The sequence below is a fragment of the Protopterus annectens genome, chromosome 6.part0 (assembly GCF_019279795.1).
Source record: "Protopterus annectens isolate FY-2018-M chromosome 6.part0, PAN1.0, whole genome shotgun sequence".
NCBI lineage: Eukaryota > Metazoa > Chordata > Ceratodontiformes > Protopteridae > Protopterus > Protopterus annectens.
The window spans coordinates 1,518,260,905-1,518,277,297 of record NC_056737.1 but is presented as its reverse complement, the minus strand read 5'-3'; the positions used below and the strand labels follow the sequence as shown (position 1 = coordinate 1,518,277,297).

At 43.5% G+C, this 16,393-nt stretch overlaps 1 protein-coding gene across 6 annotated transcripts in view; it reads left to right on the top strand.

The window, feature by feature from the left end:
* INSIG2 (insulin induced gene 2) overlaps positions 1-6,146 on the top strand; it is an 858,026-nt gene extending 851,880 nt beyond the window's left edge. For all 6 annotated transcript variants that reach the window (XM_044074983.1, XM_044074982.1, XM_044074981.1 and 3 more), the window contains one exon: positions 5,887-6,146. In XM_044074983.1, the coding sequence (XP_043930918.1) occupies positions 5,887-5,938 (52 nt within the window). In that variant the 3' untranslated portion in view covers positions 5,939-6,146. The remainder of the gene's footprint in view (positions 1-5,886) is intronic.
* The last annotated feature ends 10,247 nt before the right edge of the window (positions 6,147-16,393 follow it).

The following is a 16,393-nucleotide window of genomic DNA, read 5'->3' as shown; positions in this document are numbered from 1 at the left end:
GAGTCCCTGACTCGCACAAATTTCTATTCAAAAATCTTACTGCTGACCCAGAGGTCATCTCTCAAGGACCTAAAGGAATAAAATCAACTACAGCTAAGAATCCCGCCCCCTCAGGGATTCCCAAGCTTTAGACAGAATGGGGTACAAAAGTATACACCTTTGCAACTCTTGCCATTAGAGCATTAAATTGTCAGTTCCACATGCTGAAATACCAGCAACATACTATGGAACTTATTAAGCAAACATTGTCTACCTTCCCTGACTGTGCAGAAAATAAAGAATTACAGGAGCTTATGCATTCTGCAAGCCAAGTCAGCGAGCATACCCTGCTATGTGGGTTTGATGCCCTAAAAGCATCTTGCAGGGCAGCAGTCCTAGGTTCTGTACTTAGAAGGCATGCCTGGCTTAAGGAGCAGACCTTGCCAGACCATGTTAAATCAAAATTATTGGACACACCTCTGAACAAGGACAATCTGTTTTGCACCAAAGCAGAAGAGGTTTTAAAAAAGATGGAAGAAAAAGTTAAGTCTATGCAGACAGTCAACGATTTTTTGCAAGTGCAGCCTCCAAGATTCAGTAGGCATTGCCCTCAACACATTGGTCCTTTCCAGCCGCCTCAAGGCCACCTCAAACTAGACCTAGGGGAAACACCCCCCCAGACTACAGTCTCAGGGTATGCAGAAATCTAAGCAATGGAGTACAGGGAGTGCTAAGCCACCCCCTTATGGAAAGAATTCACAAAGACTTCTCAACTCCTCCACTCATCTCTGCCCAATTGCTCGTGCCCCTAGGAGGAAAAGTTGCCCACCATGCAAAATAAACTGGACCTCCATCATCAACGATTGGTGGGTCCTTAACATAGTATCCCAGGGGTACAAATTTTATTTCCACACGCTTTCAACTCCAAAAGGGTTCCCATACCATCCTCCAAACCAGTGGGCAGAGGCACAAAAAGAAGTTCAGTCCCTGCTGTTCATAAGGGCAATTCAGCCTATTCCTGCAGAACAGATAGGCCAAGGTTTTTATTCCAGACTGTTTCTGGTACCCAGAAAAAAGGGCACCTGCCGCCCAATCTTAGATCTATCCAGTTTAAACACCTTCCCGGTGAAAATGCTCACCCTACAGCAGCTTCTCCCTATGCTGTCCAAAGATGCCTGGTTAGCCACCCTAGACCTAAAGGAGGCCTATCTGCACATCCCAGTCAGGGACTCCTGCAGGAACTATCTACATTTGAGGGCAGGATCTATGCATTATCGGTTCTCTGCACTTCCCTTTGACTTATCAACTGCTCCCAGAGTTTTCACAAAATGCCTGGCTCCAGCCATTGCCTATTGCAGACAAAAAAATATTCAAATTTACCCCTACTTGGACAATTGCCTGATTCAGGCAGACAGTCAGGAAAAGCTGTTGCAGCACCTGACATTTGTAAAGGACCTCCTAACCTCCTTGGGGTACACTATCAACGAAAAGAAATCCAAACTAGTCCCCAGTCAAACAGTTGCATTCCTGGGAGCAAGCTTGGATATAGCATCCCAGGTGGCATTCCTTACTCCAGAAAAACAAGCCTATCTGACAGGCTACTTCTCTCAAATGGCCACCAGAACCCAGTTATCTGCAAGGAAAATCCTGCAAGCTCTAGGGTTCATGGCCTCCTGCATTCTACTAATTCCATATGCCAAACTGCATATGAGGAAACTTCAATGGTACTTAAAAAGTCTTTGGTGCCAACATTCTCAGGACCTGGAAACTATCATACCTATGATACCTTGTCTAAGGAAAGAGTTCCTTTGATGGGCTGCAGCATGCAACCACAACAAGGGGCTTCCCTTTACACAACCCCACACTGTCTAGACCTTAATCACGGATGCATCAGGCTATGCCCGGGGTGCACATCTGGAGAGCAGGTGCATTCAGGGCCACTGGACCCCAAATCAAATTCATCTGCACAGCAACCAAAAAGAGATGCTAGCTGTTAAGCATGCTCTGGCAGCTTTCACATCCCTACTCTTTCTGGGGTTTCTACTAATCAAAACCGACAAAACCACAGTGATGTGGTACATCAACACGCAGGGATAACCCACTCTGCAGGCTAGCTATAACCCTTTGGAACATGGCCTCAGCCATGCATATTCATCTGTAAGCTCAATTCCTGCCAGGCAACCAAAATTCTCTGGCAGACAACTTAAGCAGAAATCTCCTACACCTACATGAGTGGCAATTAAACCACTACACCTTCAGCCTTGTGACCCAGAAGTGGGGTACCCCGAAGGTGGACCTATTTGTCTCCCCCTACAACCACCAGCTCAGCAAATTCTTTACCAGGGAACCTCACAGCAAGGCCTGGAAAGTGGATGTCCTATCCTTCCAGTGGGCAAACCTATCAGTCTATGCATTTCCCCCTCTACCTCTTCTTACAAGAGTTTTACTCAAGGTAAGGGAGGAAAGACCAAGGGCAATCCTGATTGCCCTAGACTGGCCACACCAACACAGGTAGCCACTGCTGCGCAGTATGTCACCGTTGCCTCCATGGCATCTCCCTCAGATCCCAACTCTCCTGACTCAGCATGAGGGACAGTTCTTGCATCAGCAATTGCAGACCCTGAACTTTGCAGCCTGGCTTATTCCTTGACTTATCCTACAGTGGCCAGCCTAAGCAAGCAGGTACTGGATGTCATACGTGAAGCCAGACAACCCAGTACTTGAAAATCCTATGCTGACAAGTGGAAAAGGTATTGTTTCTGGATCCAGAATAAAGGAGCGGACCCAGCACAGCCCTTCTTACCTGTCATCCTGAATTACCTAGCAGACCTACTCCACAGGGGCCTAACCTGTTCTTCCATTAAGATCCATGCCTCTGCCGTCACTGCTTATTACAGTACTGTGCCACCTCTCTTCTCACACCCTCTCATCAAGCAGTTCCTGAGAGGGGCTAACAACTTAAGGCCACCAAGAGGAGCCCCTACCCCTGCTTGGGACCTTAACTTTGTGTTGGAAAAGCTCACACTACCCCCCTTTGAGCCTGCAGCATCAGCAGACTTAAAATTCCTCTCTTGGAAAACAGCCTTGCTTCTGGCCATCACTTCAGCTAGAAGAGTGTCTGAGCGACAGGCACTTATGGCTGTGGAACCCTTCAGCATTTTTCATGCTGATAGGGTCTCCCTCAGGACTAACCTGACTTTCATGCCTAAAGTGGTGTCCAGTGTGGCTCTCAACCAATCTATCCATTTCCCCACCTTTTTCCCTAAGCCTCAAAATAAGGGGGAAAGGATCCTGCACTCTTTAGATGTGCACAGACAGCTCAGATTCTGCCTTGATGGGACTACACCCTTTATGAAATCTGACCAGTTATTTGACAGCTTGGCACCAGGGTCAGAGGCCAAGGCCATGTCAAAACAAGCCATCTCCAAATGGATAGCACACTGTATCCATTTCTGTTACAAGCACCATGGGAAACCACCCCCTCAGCGGGTCCGAATACATTCCACTGGGGCAACTTCAACCTCTACAGCCTTTTTCAGAGGAGTCCCTACCAGGAACATTCTGGAAGCTGCAACTTGGAGTTCTGTTCATACCTTCAGCAAGCATTACCACCTGCCTATCTTTTCCAAGTCCAGGGTGGGTTTTGCAACTGCAGTCCTGCAGGGCATACTTGCCAGCCCCAACTCTTCTTGACTGCTTCCACCCATTCTTCAGCTTTGGGAATCAACCCAAGTGTAATGACTGCAACAATGAAACACAAAGAACATAGTGCAGTTGTGTACACTTACCATAAATGTAGGTGTTCGAGTGTATTCACTGTTGCAGTCCTGGTTTCCCACTCTCCAGCCCCCCCCCCCCCATGTCTCTCTTTCTCCTGCACTCCTTACAGGGCAATTGGTATTTACTTTTTACTGGTGGTGTTTTTCCACCATAACTTAGCTCCCTATTTGGGGGCTCCTGACATTTATGGCAAGAAAAACTGATGTAATGGCATCGGCTGCCTGTTTTTATACCACTGGCGATCTGACGTCAGTACTGAAGCGGCAGCAACCGACGCAGAAATACTAAGCGTCTGGTATTCGGGCCGAATGAGGGCTACTCCTGGCAGGATAACCCAAGTGTGATGACTGCAACAGTGAATACACTCTAGCATCTACTTTAATGGTACGTGTACACAACTGTACTTTCCTGTGCCTCATGGGGTTCATGACATCAACTATTCCAATGCTTCCCTTTACTAGACTATACATGAGGAAATGGGTTTCCTAGTGGCTATTACCTCTGCCAGAAGGGTTTCTGAGCTGCAAGCCCTTATGACCTCTTCTCCCTTCACTGTCTTTCAAACTAACCCATCCTTCATGCCCAAGGTGGTTAATGAGTTATCCCTGAATCAGGCAGTCAATCTTCCTACCTTCTTCCCATTTCCCAAATCCCCCAGTGAGCGGATTCTTCACACCTTGAATGTTCATAGACAACGCAGATACTACTTGTGCAAAACTAAGCCCAAAACAGATATTTAATATTATATTAGCATAATACTCACATTTATATTCTTGCTTGGAGAGAATTTTGTATTTAAACTGTATATTAATGGAAATGTTATTAACTACTTTTTCTTTTTTCTCTATTCTTAATGTTTTACATGGAAGCATTCTTGTAAATATTGTATATTTGTTTGGTGTGATAGTGATATTAGTTAGTAATCCTTTGTTTTATATTTTTTCTCTTAAAATGTTGTGTTTGTTTTTACTTGTGTATGAAAATAATATAACAATAAAGATTTATTATGAAAAAAAAAAAAAACTAAGCCCATCCGTACGTCTGACGGATTGTTGGTCTCCTATCACCCAAGGGCCCTGGGCCAACCTGTTTCCAAGCAAACTATTTCCTCATGGATTTCTAAAACCATTTATTTCTGTTACTCAGCCAATGGAAAAGGCTCTGTCTTCTCCTGTAAGTCACACTCTACTAGGGCAGTGTCCTCTTTGGGGCCTTTAAAGGATTGAATACAGCCTCTGTCCTGGAGGCAGCTCTCTAGTCCTCTGTTCATAACTTCATCAAGCACTATAAATTGGATATCATTTCTAGGTCCAGAGTGAGGTTTCCCAGAGCTGTTCTCCTTGGCTTTGTACTCCTCCCTATTCCTCCTGTGCATGAGCTTCGGCACTCTCCCTCATGTTATGAATACTGCAGCCTATGAATAGAAGGACATAGAATAGTTGTGTAAAATCTTACCATAATGGTAGATGTCTTTCTTTTCTATATGCTGCAGCATTGCTTCCCCCTGATGCTTACCTGGCCCCTGATTACATGTTTCTCACTTTATCAGGCTGGTGCTTTGCGGCACTCAGTTCTGAAGTAAGTACATGCGTGCTGACATCCGCTTTATACCCGATGTCTCTTTATGGCCAACATACGTTGTGTGATGTGTGCTGTCGCACATACCTTGCAGTAGCATTTAGACTTTGGTATACTGGCCAGACATAAGAGGGAGCCGGAGGCGGACTCCCTCATGTTATGAATACTGCAGCATATAGAAGAGAAGGCCATCTATGGTTATGGTAAGATTTTACACAACTATTCTTTCTGTCAGCATTTAAGGAGGGAGACCTTTGCTTGGAAGTGAACTGCTGTTGGAACATTAAAAAATTGAGACTTCAGTAGCTGGAATGTTAGGGGATTTGACAGAAAATGAGGCTTGCACATTTAAGAATATATACCAAGTGTCAGTTTCATGTTGAACAACAAGCACACTTTGCATGGTAACAAAGTAAGTAAAGTAAAACTGAAATGTAACTGCTTATTTAATCTTGGCTTTGTTTTAACTGAATGCAGTAATTTAATGGTAAGCTTTGTAGAATGTATCATTTTTCAAGAAGTAAACCACCCTTTGTTTTTCTTTTGCAGTATGAATACAAGGCTACTCAAGAAAAGCATCATCAAGACTGAGAAGAAATAAAGAAGATGGCCATTTTGAATTAAAATACTGAACAACATGCCAAAAGTGTAAAAAGATGCAAATAAGACACCGTTTGCAAAAGAAATCAACTTTTCCCTCAAAGTTGTTATATGTGCAATCTGTGATTGCTGTATGTATAAAAGAATCATAGGCTATGTGAAATGGCAGTATTTCTAATAGCTACACTTATTAGACAGAATGCAAAATTTTTATCATCTTGAAAGTTTTTACTACTTCCATGTTTTTAGTACCATTTGCCACTTGGAGTGAGGCTGTAGTTAGTGCATTAGTTTCTGTGAAATTCAAACCTGCACTGTGCTAAACTGATTTTTTTCTTCATAAGTTCATAGAAGGTTACTAGGCTAGCGGCCCTAAAGCCTAGCCATGTTAATCTCAAGTATTCCCTTTTGTTCTTTTTTGGGTAGTTTGCAGAAAGAATTTATGAACAGAGCTGGTCTGTGATCAACACTGGCTACCCCTGTCCATGTAGGATATGGGTGTCACCCCAGGGGCAAATTTGCAGACTCCCATTCAGTTGTGTAGGTTGAGTTTAATAAGGTCAGTGAGGAGCTCTGTTGTACATGAATAGGGAGTCTATTCCAGAGAAGCGTCAGTCTCTGGGAGACATGTCTGTCTCTCCAGCATGATCTGTTAGTGTCACAAGCTGGGTTGATATCCCAGAATGAGTGACTCGAGCCATTTGACTTGCGGGTGTGCAGCATTTCCATTAGGGCAAGGTTGGAGATTGCCTTATAGCCAGGCAAAAGTCACCTGTCAGCAGCTTATAAGATAGAGTAATATGACAGGGCTTTCAGCCTGTCCACGTAGGTCATGGTTTGGAGTTCCTGTATTTTCTTAGTGAGAAACCTCTGAGGTCTCCCCAGCTGCTGCAGGTGTCTGGTGAGGAACATGTAAAAGGGTGCATTATACATTATTAGTGGCCTCGGTGGTGTAGCGGTTAGCTTTTCACCTCACAGCAAGAGGTTCTCCCATTCGATTCTCGGCTGGAGCGCCTTCTGTGTGGAGTCTGCATGTCCACCCCACGGTCAAGTGATGTTTAAAGACATGCAGGTAGGTGCGTGCGTGAATGGGTGTGCCTTCTTTGAAGGTTGGGCATTGGACTGGCAACTCGGCACCGTATAAATCCACTGCCAGTCATTAGCGGACTGGAGTTCCGCTGTGGCGACCCCTAACCTGGAAAAGCCGAAAGGCAAAGTGGTCTGATATGGGTCAAGTATGGTAGAGTTGCAATATCCCTTAACTTGGATGCTATGCCCTTGCTTATGAAGTGTGCTATGTAGAAGCTTTCCTTACCACTGTGGAAACTTTGTGGTCAAGTTCAGCTTGCTATCAGCCTGTGTTCCCAAGTCTTGTACCACTGGGTTGGAACTCAGGGGGTGCTGTCAGTATTGTAATTTGTGGAGAATTCCGTTTTGTCAAAGGTGGTAATAATGCATTTTTTGCATTTAGTTTTAGACCATGGTTTTGGCACCAATCATTTGCTTGTGTTGGCCCTTCCTGTAATATGTTGACATTGTTGGGGGACTTGGTGATTGCTCCCAGTTTGAAATCATCAGTGAACTTGGTGAACCAAAGACAGTCTACTTTGGCCTGGATTTCTGAAAAATAGATGCCAAATAGTAAGGAGGCCAACATAGAATCCTGTGGTACTCCACTGGTAACGGTTCTACTGGTGGAGGTGGAGTCACGAGTTTTGACTATGTGTGTGTTCTGTCAGTGAGGCAATTGGCTACAGAGTAGTAATGTAAGGGTTAATCCATATCTAGGAGAGTTTCTCAATGGTGCCAGAGTGGGGAATTGTGTCAAAATCCTTGGCAAGTTAGAGATAGGCTGTGTGCATTGTCTTACCTTCATATGTGGCTTTGGTGACATTCCCGAAGAAGTTTAGCAGCTTTAATAAGCATGGTCTACCCTTAATGAATCCAAACTGGGTTGGGTCCAGCATTTGGAGGTCGCTTATGTCCTTGTTGATCAGATCCATTATAATTATTTCTATGGTTTTGCAGATGAGGCTGGTTAGACTTATGGGTATGTAGTACTCAGGGTCAGTTGATTGGCCCCCCTTTGTACAGGGGGGTTGCTGTTGCTGTTCTCCATTCTGCACTGTGACTGAAAGAGTTATTCACAGCTGATGTTTATTGGGCTGATCACCAGTGGTTCATTGAATTTTTTTTTTACTACAGCAAGTTGTATGTATATAAAAAAAAAAAAAAAAAAAAAACATGAAGTCATACTTTACAAGATTGTGTTGTGTATTTTAGCGTTAACCAACTGGCAACTATTTCATAGAAGATTCCTTTTCACAAAGTTATACTTTTGAATTGTAGGTACTGTAAAATTACTTCACAAACATTTTGTAGTTGCTTCTCTGCAGTAGAGAAGCGATAGTCTAATCGTGTTTGAGTGGTCATCTTGAGGATCAGTGTTGCAGTGCATTCATAATATGAATGAGATAAGACCAATGTGCATATCATTTTTGCATTCATACTTGCAGAGCACTGGATGTCCCGAGGTTGGGCATTAGGTTATGTTGTGCACCGTGACTATCAGCAGAAAACGTGACTGTGTGGGAGAGCATAATCCATGCAGTTTGTAGTACTTCCTGTCTTCTGAAGCAAATGATTGCCTGTTTCGATCAATGTGTGTGTTTGTCACTTTACTAGCAAATGAGAGTGAAAATTATCCATTTTGGCTGCTGACTTTTTCTGCTATTTTTGGGTGTTGTTCCTGAAAAATTCCCCAAGTGATATCAGCTGAGGTGCTGGCTACAACATTAAGTCGTAACATCAGGATTGGATTTTATCATGTCTACCTTGTCTTTATCCGGGCATCATAGTTTCAGACATCATAGCAGTAGACCTGGGCCAGCAATCTGTGGAACTTTGGTAGGTACACAAGACAGTCTTGTAAAGTCAGTGTTACCTTCCTGAACTCTTGCTGCTTCATTTGCTTTGCATCTTATTTCAGAGCAATGTGTTTTTTTTTTTTTCCATGTCAGTAGCGTAGTGGTATTCGCTTATTTATTGTTTTCCTTCAGAGGTTTTCAATTAAAGTTAAAATAAACTTCAGACTGTAATTGTAATAAGGTGTTAGGCTTTTCACCAAAAGTGTCTGTTTTAAGTAGTTTTCATGGATTTTTGTACTATCAGTCATGGGTAATATAGTCTCAAAAACAACACATAAGGGGGAAATTAAACATAGTACTGTAGAGTCGTCAGCTGTAACTACCATAGAAATGAAGGAAAGGGAATCTGCCAGTGTCTGTCAGGATGATGCAGTTTCTGGAAAAAAAAGTCATGTACAGATCTATGTTATTTTGAAAGTGCCAAGGTTCTCCTTCCCTGTCTTACCAAAGCTGGTACCTTAGTAGCACCTTTGTCAGTACTTATGTTGGTATCTTCTGAGACTGTACCAGGTGTAGAGGTATTTGCAGAGGAAGAACCTAGTATATCACAAATAGGCCTCCTTTGAGGAATAGTCATAATAACACAATAATTAATGTATGTAGTGATGGCCCCTACTTCAGGCCAGTAATCAAGGAGCCTCAATCTTCACCATTGAAACCGGTGAGGGGTGGCCACAAGGAAGAAATATTGATACACACAGTATTTTCAGATGCAGCTCTCTGCAACAAGCACGGTTTCTCTTAAGAGCACACAGGGGGAAGACCCTAAATCTGGGGCTAGACTCCCTCTCTCTCTCCAGACCCCAAACAAGACTCCACACTGACCACTTTGGCTCTCTTGTGTCCTGTTCTAAGTAGCGTGCACGCGCACACACACACACACACACACACACACACACACACACACCTGGGAAAGGCTGTCACAGATTTACCAGCTGTGCCCCCTCTGCCCAGACTATTAAGGTAATTGCACTGCCACCAGTCAGCTACAAGGCACTTACAAGGGTACCCAATTATACAGAGTAAAAGGAATACTAACATAAATGGTAGATTTTGACCAATGCAGCAAGGCTTTCAGGAGCAGCCATAGTGTCACTAAAATAAGCATAAGTACTAGTAAGATGTTAAAAGTATTCTCTAAAAGACCAGTCACAATGAAAGTTATTGAAATATTTAATTAAATCTCCACAGTTCCAGTTGTAAATGTAATAATTCCAATATGCACTTAGAATGACAATAAAACGCTCAATATTTATTAAAACAAAAAACAACCGGTAAGCGCTTTCATTCACAAAGAACTTCCGACCTGGTCGTCTCACACACAAAATTCACATTTATAGTTTGCTCAAGTCACATGACCCAAAACGTTAGCAGTGTTTTAACCCTTTCTTACATAACACTGCTTCAAAGTTTTCCATATCATTAATACCTGGATCTGCACCTGTGTTTAGCCTCACTTACCAAGCATATTCTTTCCAGTTTAAAGCCATTTTTGCATCCCATCTCTTGTCTGCATTTAAAACGTGGTCAGTAACAGTAAAACTAAAACCAACATTAACTCTGTTATAACAGTTAACAACATGTCTTGCTAGGGCATTAGTTACATCCAGTTTTTCAACTGCCCTCAGGTGCTCATGCGATGGAAGCTACATATAGTTCTTCCTATGTAGAATCCATCACAAGAATTGCATAATACTAGATACACAATGAATTTAGACTTGCAATTGTAATTCCCCTTGATATTAATAGTAAAGTCCCGAGCCTTTACTACTGTTTTATTCCCCAGTACCAAAAACTTACAATAATTGCAGTTTTCACATCTTGAAATCCCATTATAAGTAATAGGAGTATTAACGTTTTTGGTTTCTAAATAATCCTTAAGACTTTTCGTGACAAAAGTAGGACTCTCATATAAAAAAACACCTAACTCTTGGAAATTGAAAATAATAAAATAAAAAACATGAGAATACTGAATATCTAGTTACAATAAACACCAGAGGTTCAATCAAAAGAGGTATAAAAAATAACACAGTTGGATAGATTCACACAGGTGCAAAAAAAACAGTACTTAACTAATCTCACTATATTTTCCTGAGTGACTAAATTACTGTTTCCTAGTTAAATTACTTACTACAGCAAGGCAGGGCAATGAGTGTTGAGTTGCCTTACTGCAGCAAGGCAAGATGAGGTGTTGAGTTGTGTGAAATGTTTGAGAGATCTTTCCTGTTAGGTTCCAAAAAACAAAGTGCTGCTGCAACATTTCAGTGCTGGTTATAGAATGACATCACATCTGGTCACTTGACTCTGGTACTATACACACCCAGAGCTTTGCTAAGATCTGTTGCAGCATCTGAAAGATATAAAACAGTTTCAGACTTCCACCTTTCCAGGGTAGTAATTAGTTCACCCCTAAAGACAGTACAAGTAAGATTCCTAGTCTTAGTTTTCCCAGACATTTTTTGTCTCTGGCTGCAATCAGGCCTGTAAGACAAAATCTTTATAGTCTAAACCAACCCATTTAATTTGCAATCTATTTTTTGAAAATTAGCTGGACTGAAATTAACCTATTCCCTTCCAGAATTCTGTGTTAAAACATATACATTTAATCAGTTATAGTAATACTGGCTGACATACATGTATATCTCCCTCTTCCATCTGTCAGGACCCACTGTTGATGCATTTTTAGCACAAGCATCTGTACAAATCAGAATGATAGTCAATTGACATAAAATTCTCTACAAAACTCCAGCAAGTTGTGCTGGCATATGTTACACATGCACTGCCATACTCTCCCTGGTACAGATGGCACTACTTCATATCATCAATCTCTCCCTTTTTTTGAAGACTTAAGCTAGTTTTTCAAGTGACCCTGGAAAAACATAGCTCAAAAGAAGTGGCCCTGTCTGGAAACACATTAACCTGTCTTGATAGCCCATCTGCATTGGCATTTCTAACCCCAATGTGGTGCTGCACTGACATGACATATACTGTCAACCTTAGGGTCCACCTTAATAACTTGGCATTTTCTGGCTGGCAATGTGCAGCCATGTTAAGTTATTGTGGTCTGTAACCACAGTGAATTTCCTTCCATACAGATAGGGCTGAAGTTTCTGCAGTGCCCATAATGTGACTAAACATTCTTTTTGTACATCTGCATAACATTCCTCCCTGGGCTGGACTCTAAGGCTGAGATATACAACTGGTTGCTCTTCTCACTCTGAGAAAACCTGGCAGAGTGCAGCCCCCATCCCGTTGTTTGAAGCATTCATCTGCACAACAAATTATTTGCTGTAATCTGGAATGGCTAACACAGGGGGTCCTCACAAAGCCTCTCTAAGCTTTTGGAATGCCTGCTTGCAGACTGGGGTCCACACTACCTTATCTGGGCTGTTTTCTTCTTCAGGTCTGCGAGGGGAGTAGCAATTGTACTATAATTAGGAACTAACTTTCTATAGTACTCTGCTGTCCCCAAAAATGCTCTCAACTCCATTTTGATAATGGTGGCAGGCCACGCCTGAATAGCTTCCACTTTAGCAAGTTCTGGCCTAATCTTATCACTCCCCACTTTGTCCCAGATAGGAGAACATGCCGTACCCACATGACACTTACTGGGCTTAATGGTTAACCCTTTCCTTTGCAGTCTGCCAGGACCTCCCTGACATGCTGAAGGTGCTCTTGCCAGGAATAGCTATAGATAGCAATATTGTCCAGGTAAGCAAGTACATAATCTCGTGTTCCTGCTAGGATACAATCTACCAGCCTCTGGAAGGTTGCTGGGGCATTTTTCATCTCAAAGGGCAACTTTGTGAACTCATATAATCTGAAAGGATTAACAGAGGCTGACCTCTCTCTAGCGGTGAGCCTCAAGGGCACCTGCCAGTAGCCATTGGTCAGATCAGTAGTGGTCAGATAGCCCCACCCAGCTGCTCTAAGGCTTCATCTGCCCTATGTATGGGGTAAGCATCTGACTCTGTGTGACTGTTTAGTTTACTGTAGTCCACACAGAACCTGGTGCTTCAATCTTTCTTTGGTACCAGCACCACTGGAGAGGCTCAGGGACCGCTGGACTCATAGATTACCCCCCAGTTCCAACATTTCCTGTATTTCCACCCTCAGAGTCTGTCTGCCTCACTCAGGCACTCTGTAAGGGACCTGTGTGATTGGCCTTTGGGTTCCTGTATCCACATGGTGCTGCACCAGGTGGGTGCACCCAGGTTTCCCGGTGAACATTCCCCCAAACACCTGCAGCACTGCTTGGATTTCTCGAACCTAGGTAGGGGATAGCTGGTGGGACATTGCTACCCCTTCCAATAAGGTGTCAGTCCAAGCCTCATTGAGGGGATCAATCACCAAATCTCCTTCAGACTCCACCATCCACTGAAAATACTCTTCAACCAGGGCCTCCCTGTCATGGTAAGGCTTCATCATGTTAACATGGTACAATTTGTGCTCCTGCTGCTCAGTTTTACCGTGTAATTAACATCACTGACCTTCCTTACCACTTCATAGGGTCCTTCCCAATCTCCCTGCAGCTTATTGTGCCTGACAGGAATGAACAGCATAACCTGCTGTCCCACAGTATACTCTCGGGCTCAAGCATTCCTGCCATACCAGACCTTTTTCTGCTGTTGGGTTCCTGCCAGGTTTTCGTGGGCCAAGCCCATGAGCTCACTAAGCTTTGTCCTAAGGTTTAGGAAATATGCCACAACAGACTCCTTGTGGGATTCATGCTCACCCTCCCACTCATCACAATTCAAATCTAAAGGCTGCCTCACCCTGTGCCCATACAGCAACTCATAGGGTGAAAAACCTGTGGATTCCTGAGTTACCTCTCTGTACATAAAACAGTGGATGGGGCAAATATTTGTCCCACTCTGTCTCTTAAACTGGTTTGCAGATGCCTATAGTATGGTCTTTAGTGTAGAGTTTAACCTCTCCACAAGACCATTAGTCTGGGGGTGGTAGGGGGTGTTCTTTAGATGCTTCATCCCACAGCACTACCACAGACAAGTCAGCAAGTCTGATATGAAATTGGCACCTCTGTCAGTCATTTCTGTCAGGGAAAGCAATTCTGCTGAACATTTCTAACAAAGCATTTGCCACCTTCTCTGCCTTGATGTAGGACAGAGCCACCTCCTTAGGGTATCTAGTAGCAAAATCTACTACCACCAGGATATACTTCCCTGTGGAACTTGAGGTAGTCAAAGGCCCCACAATATCCATAGCTACCCTCAAAAACAGTTCTTCAATCACAGACAGAAGCATCAAAGGAGCTTTGAACTTGTCTGCTGTCTTACCTACATTTTGGCACTGCTCACGTGTCCTGGAGCACCCTGTTACAACCCTTGCAATCCCAGGCCAATAAAAGTTCTCCATAATACATCTCTTGGGTACACTTTATGCCCATATGACCTGCAAAAGGAATGTCATGGGCTATGGCTAGAGGTGCCAGACAGTAGATTCTGGGCACTACAAACTGATGTATTTCATCACCCTCTAGCCCTGCCTTAGGTGTCCTCTCTTTGTACAGTAACCCTTTGTTCCAGTATGAAGAGTCCCCTTTTCCTTGATAATCAGCTGCTTCATTAGCTACCTCCCTCAAGTCTCATAAGGTAGGTTCCAAAAGTTGAGCCTGTCTCAACTCTACCTTTGTGACCCTTCCCAGCTCCTTTTCCATAGGTAGCTTGGTATCTTCTGCCAGCAGTGCCTCACTGTCAGTCTGGGTGCTGCCACTCACCTGTGTCCTTGCAGTCACTCTCTCAATGGGAACATCATACCTGCCAGCAGCTGTGGTTCACTTTCAGGCACATCGCTACAGGGTTGCTCCTTCCCTGAAATGGCCATGTCATCAGCCCCAGCTTAAGACATGGGGTCTGTCTGGGTCTCCCCAGACTACCAGACCACATGCCTATCTCCAAGCCTGACTGTAACTGCATGCACACAAGATTCTACATTATCAAAATCATTCCATATCAAGTCATCTGCAGGGATATCCTCAAACACACCTACCTGCTTGCTTCCTTTTCCACCCTCCCAGTGAAAGGTGAACCCTGGCCAGAGGTATTTGGAATGTGTTCCCTCCTAAAGCTATGACTGGAGTGGACTAGCAAAGCCTGTATTGCTCCTTTATAACCACTGCAGGCTTCATGGTCAGAGACCATCTCTCTCTTAGCAGTGGCCTGTCTTCCATCCACTAAGCTAGGATTCAAACTCCGGTGATTGGTACCACAATTGTCTCCAGGCAACTTACCACTGGCATGCTGTTATTCCCACTTGCTGGCTCCCTCAGCATTTGTTCCCCACCTTGCTTCAGTGGACATTTCTGTGCTATGTGGCCCCTTTTGTTACATTTAAAACATCTAACCCCTGATCCTGGTCGTGCACCTGAACTAGTGGCTTTCCGTGTTACTGGTGGACTCTGTTGAGCTCTTTTAGGCTGTCCACCATGGGTTCCCTTGCATCCATGTGCAGCACTGGGTATCCACTTCTTGTGCAGTGGTGTCCTCCTTGCTAAGTTAAGTAGAGATCTTCTTTTCTCCTCAGCTCATCTGCAGAGTTATACTCCCAGTCTGTCAGTCAGATTCTCATGTCCACAGGCAAAGTGTTAAGGGCTTGTTCCTCACCAAAAGCTCTGACAGCTTTACAAAAGTGGTGACCTGACATCCACTCACCCGCAAGTGATTAACTCAGCAGTATAATCCTATACACTTTCATCTGCCTTGTGTCTATGCTCACAAAGCTTTTTTCTGTTAGCTTCAGGTGTTAACTTAAAACATTCCAATAAACATTGTTTATAAGCTTCAGGTGTTAACTTAAAACATTCCAATAAACATTGTTTAACTTTGTTATATTTTAAGCAATCAGTATCAGACAATTTAGAAACAGCATTTACAGCTTTACCATGGGGCAGGTTGGTCAGGAATCGTACCCAATGACCTTGTTCAACATTATACTGTTTACATTCTCTTTCAAATATATGAATAAAATAACCAAAATTATCACCCTCTAAACTGTGGAATAAGTTTACTGACCTTTATTGCTTCTGGGGTTTGGTTATTCCCTTCCCCATTACCTCCATGATCCTGACAAAGAGTCAGCATTTTTCTTTCCTGGTGATGTTTCTCCCTTTCTTCAGCCTCCAAAGCCACAGTTTCTCATTCTGTTTGACCTCCTGATGCTCCAGTCTCTCTGCTCATTCCAATGCCAAACGTTTGCCCTTCAGTTCAAGTCTCTTTAACTCCAGACAGGTTTTAAATCCTCTGAGGAAAAGGTGAACTGCCCAGTTTCTGAAGGGTGTACACCCCCATCACCAGACTGGTCATCTTCCTTGTTGTGGTCCATGCTGCAGTTGTGATTAAGACTAAAATAATTTCCTCTTTAGTCAGGTTGGTATGCAACAGTCCTTTGGCTTCTCGCACCTTGGTCAACTGGTTCTTTGTCAGCTTGCCATAATCCTCTGCTGACATCTTTTCCTGCTTTCCCTGACTAAACTAAACTAACACAGACACAACTGTTGTGAAAATAAAACT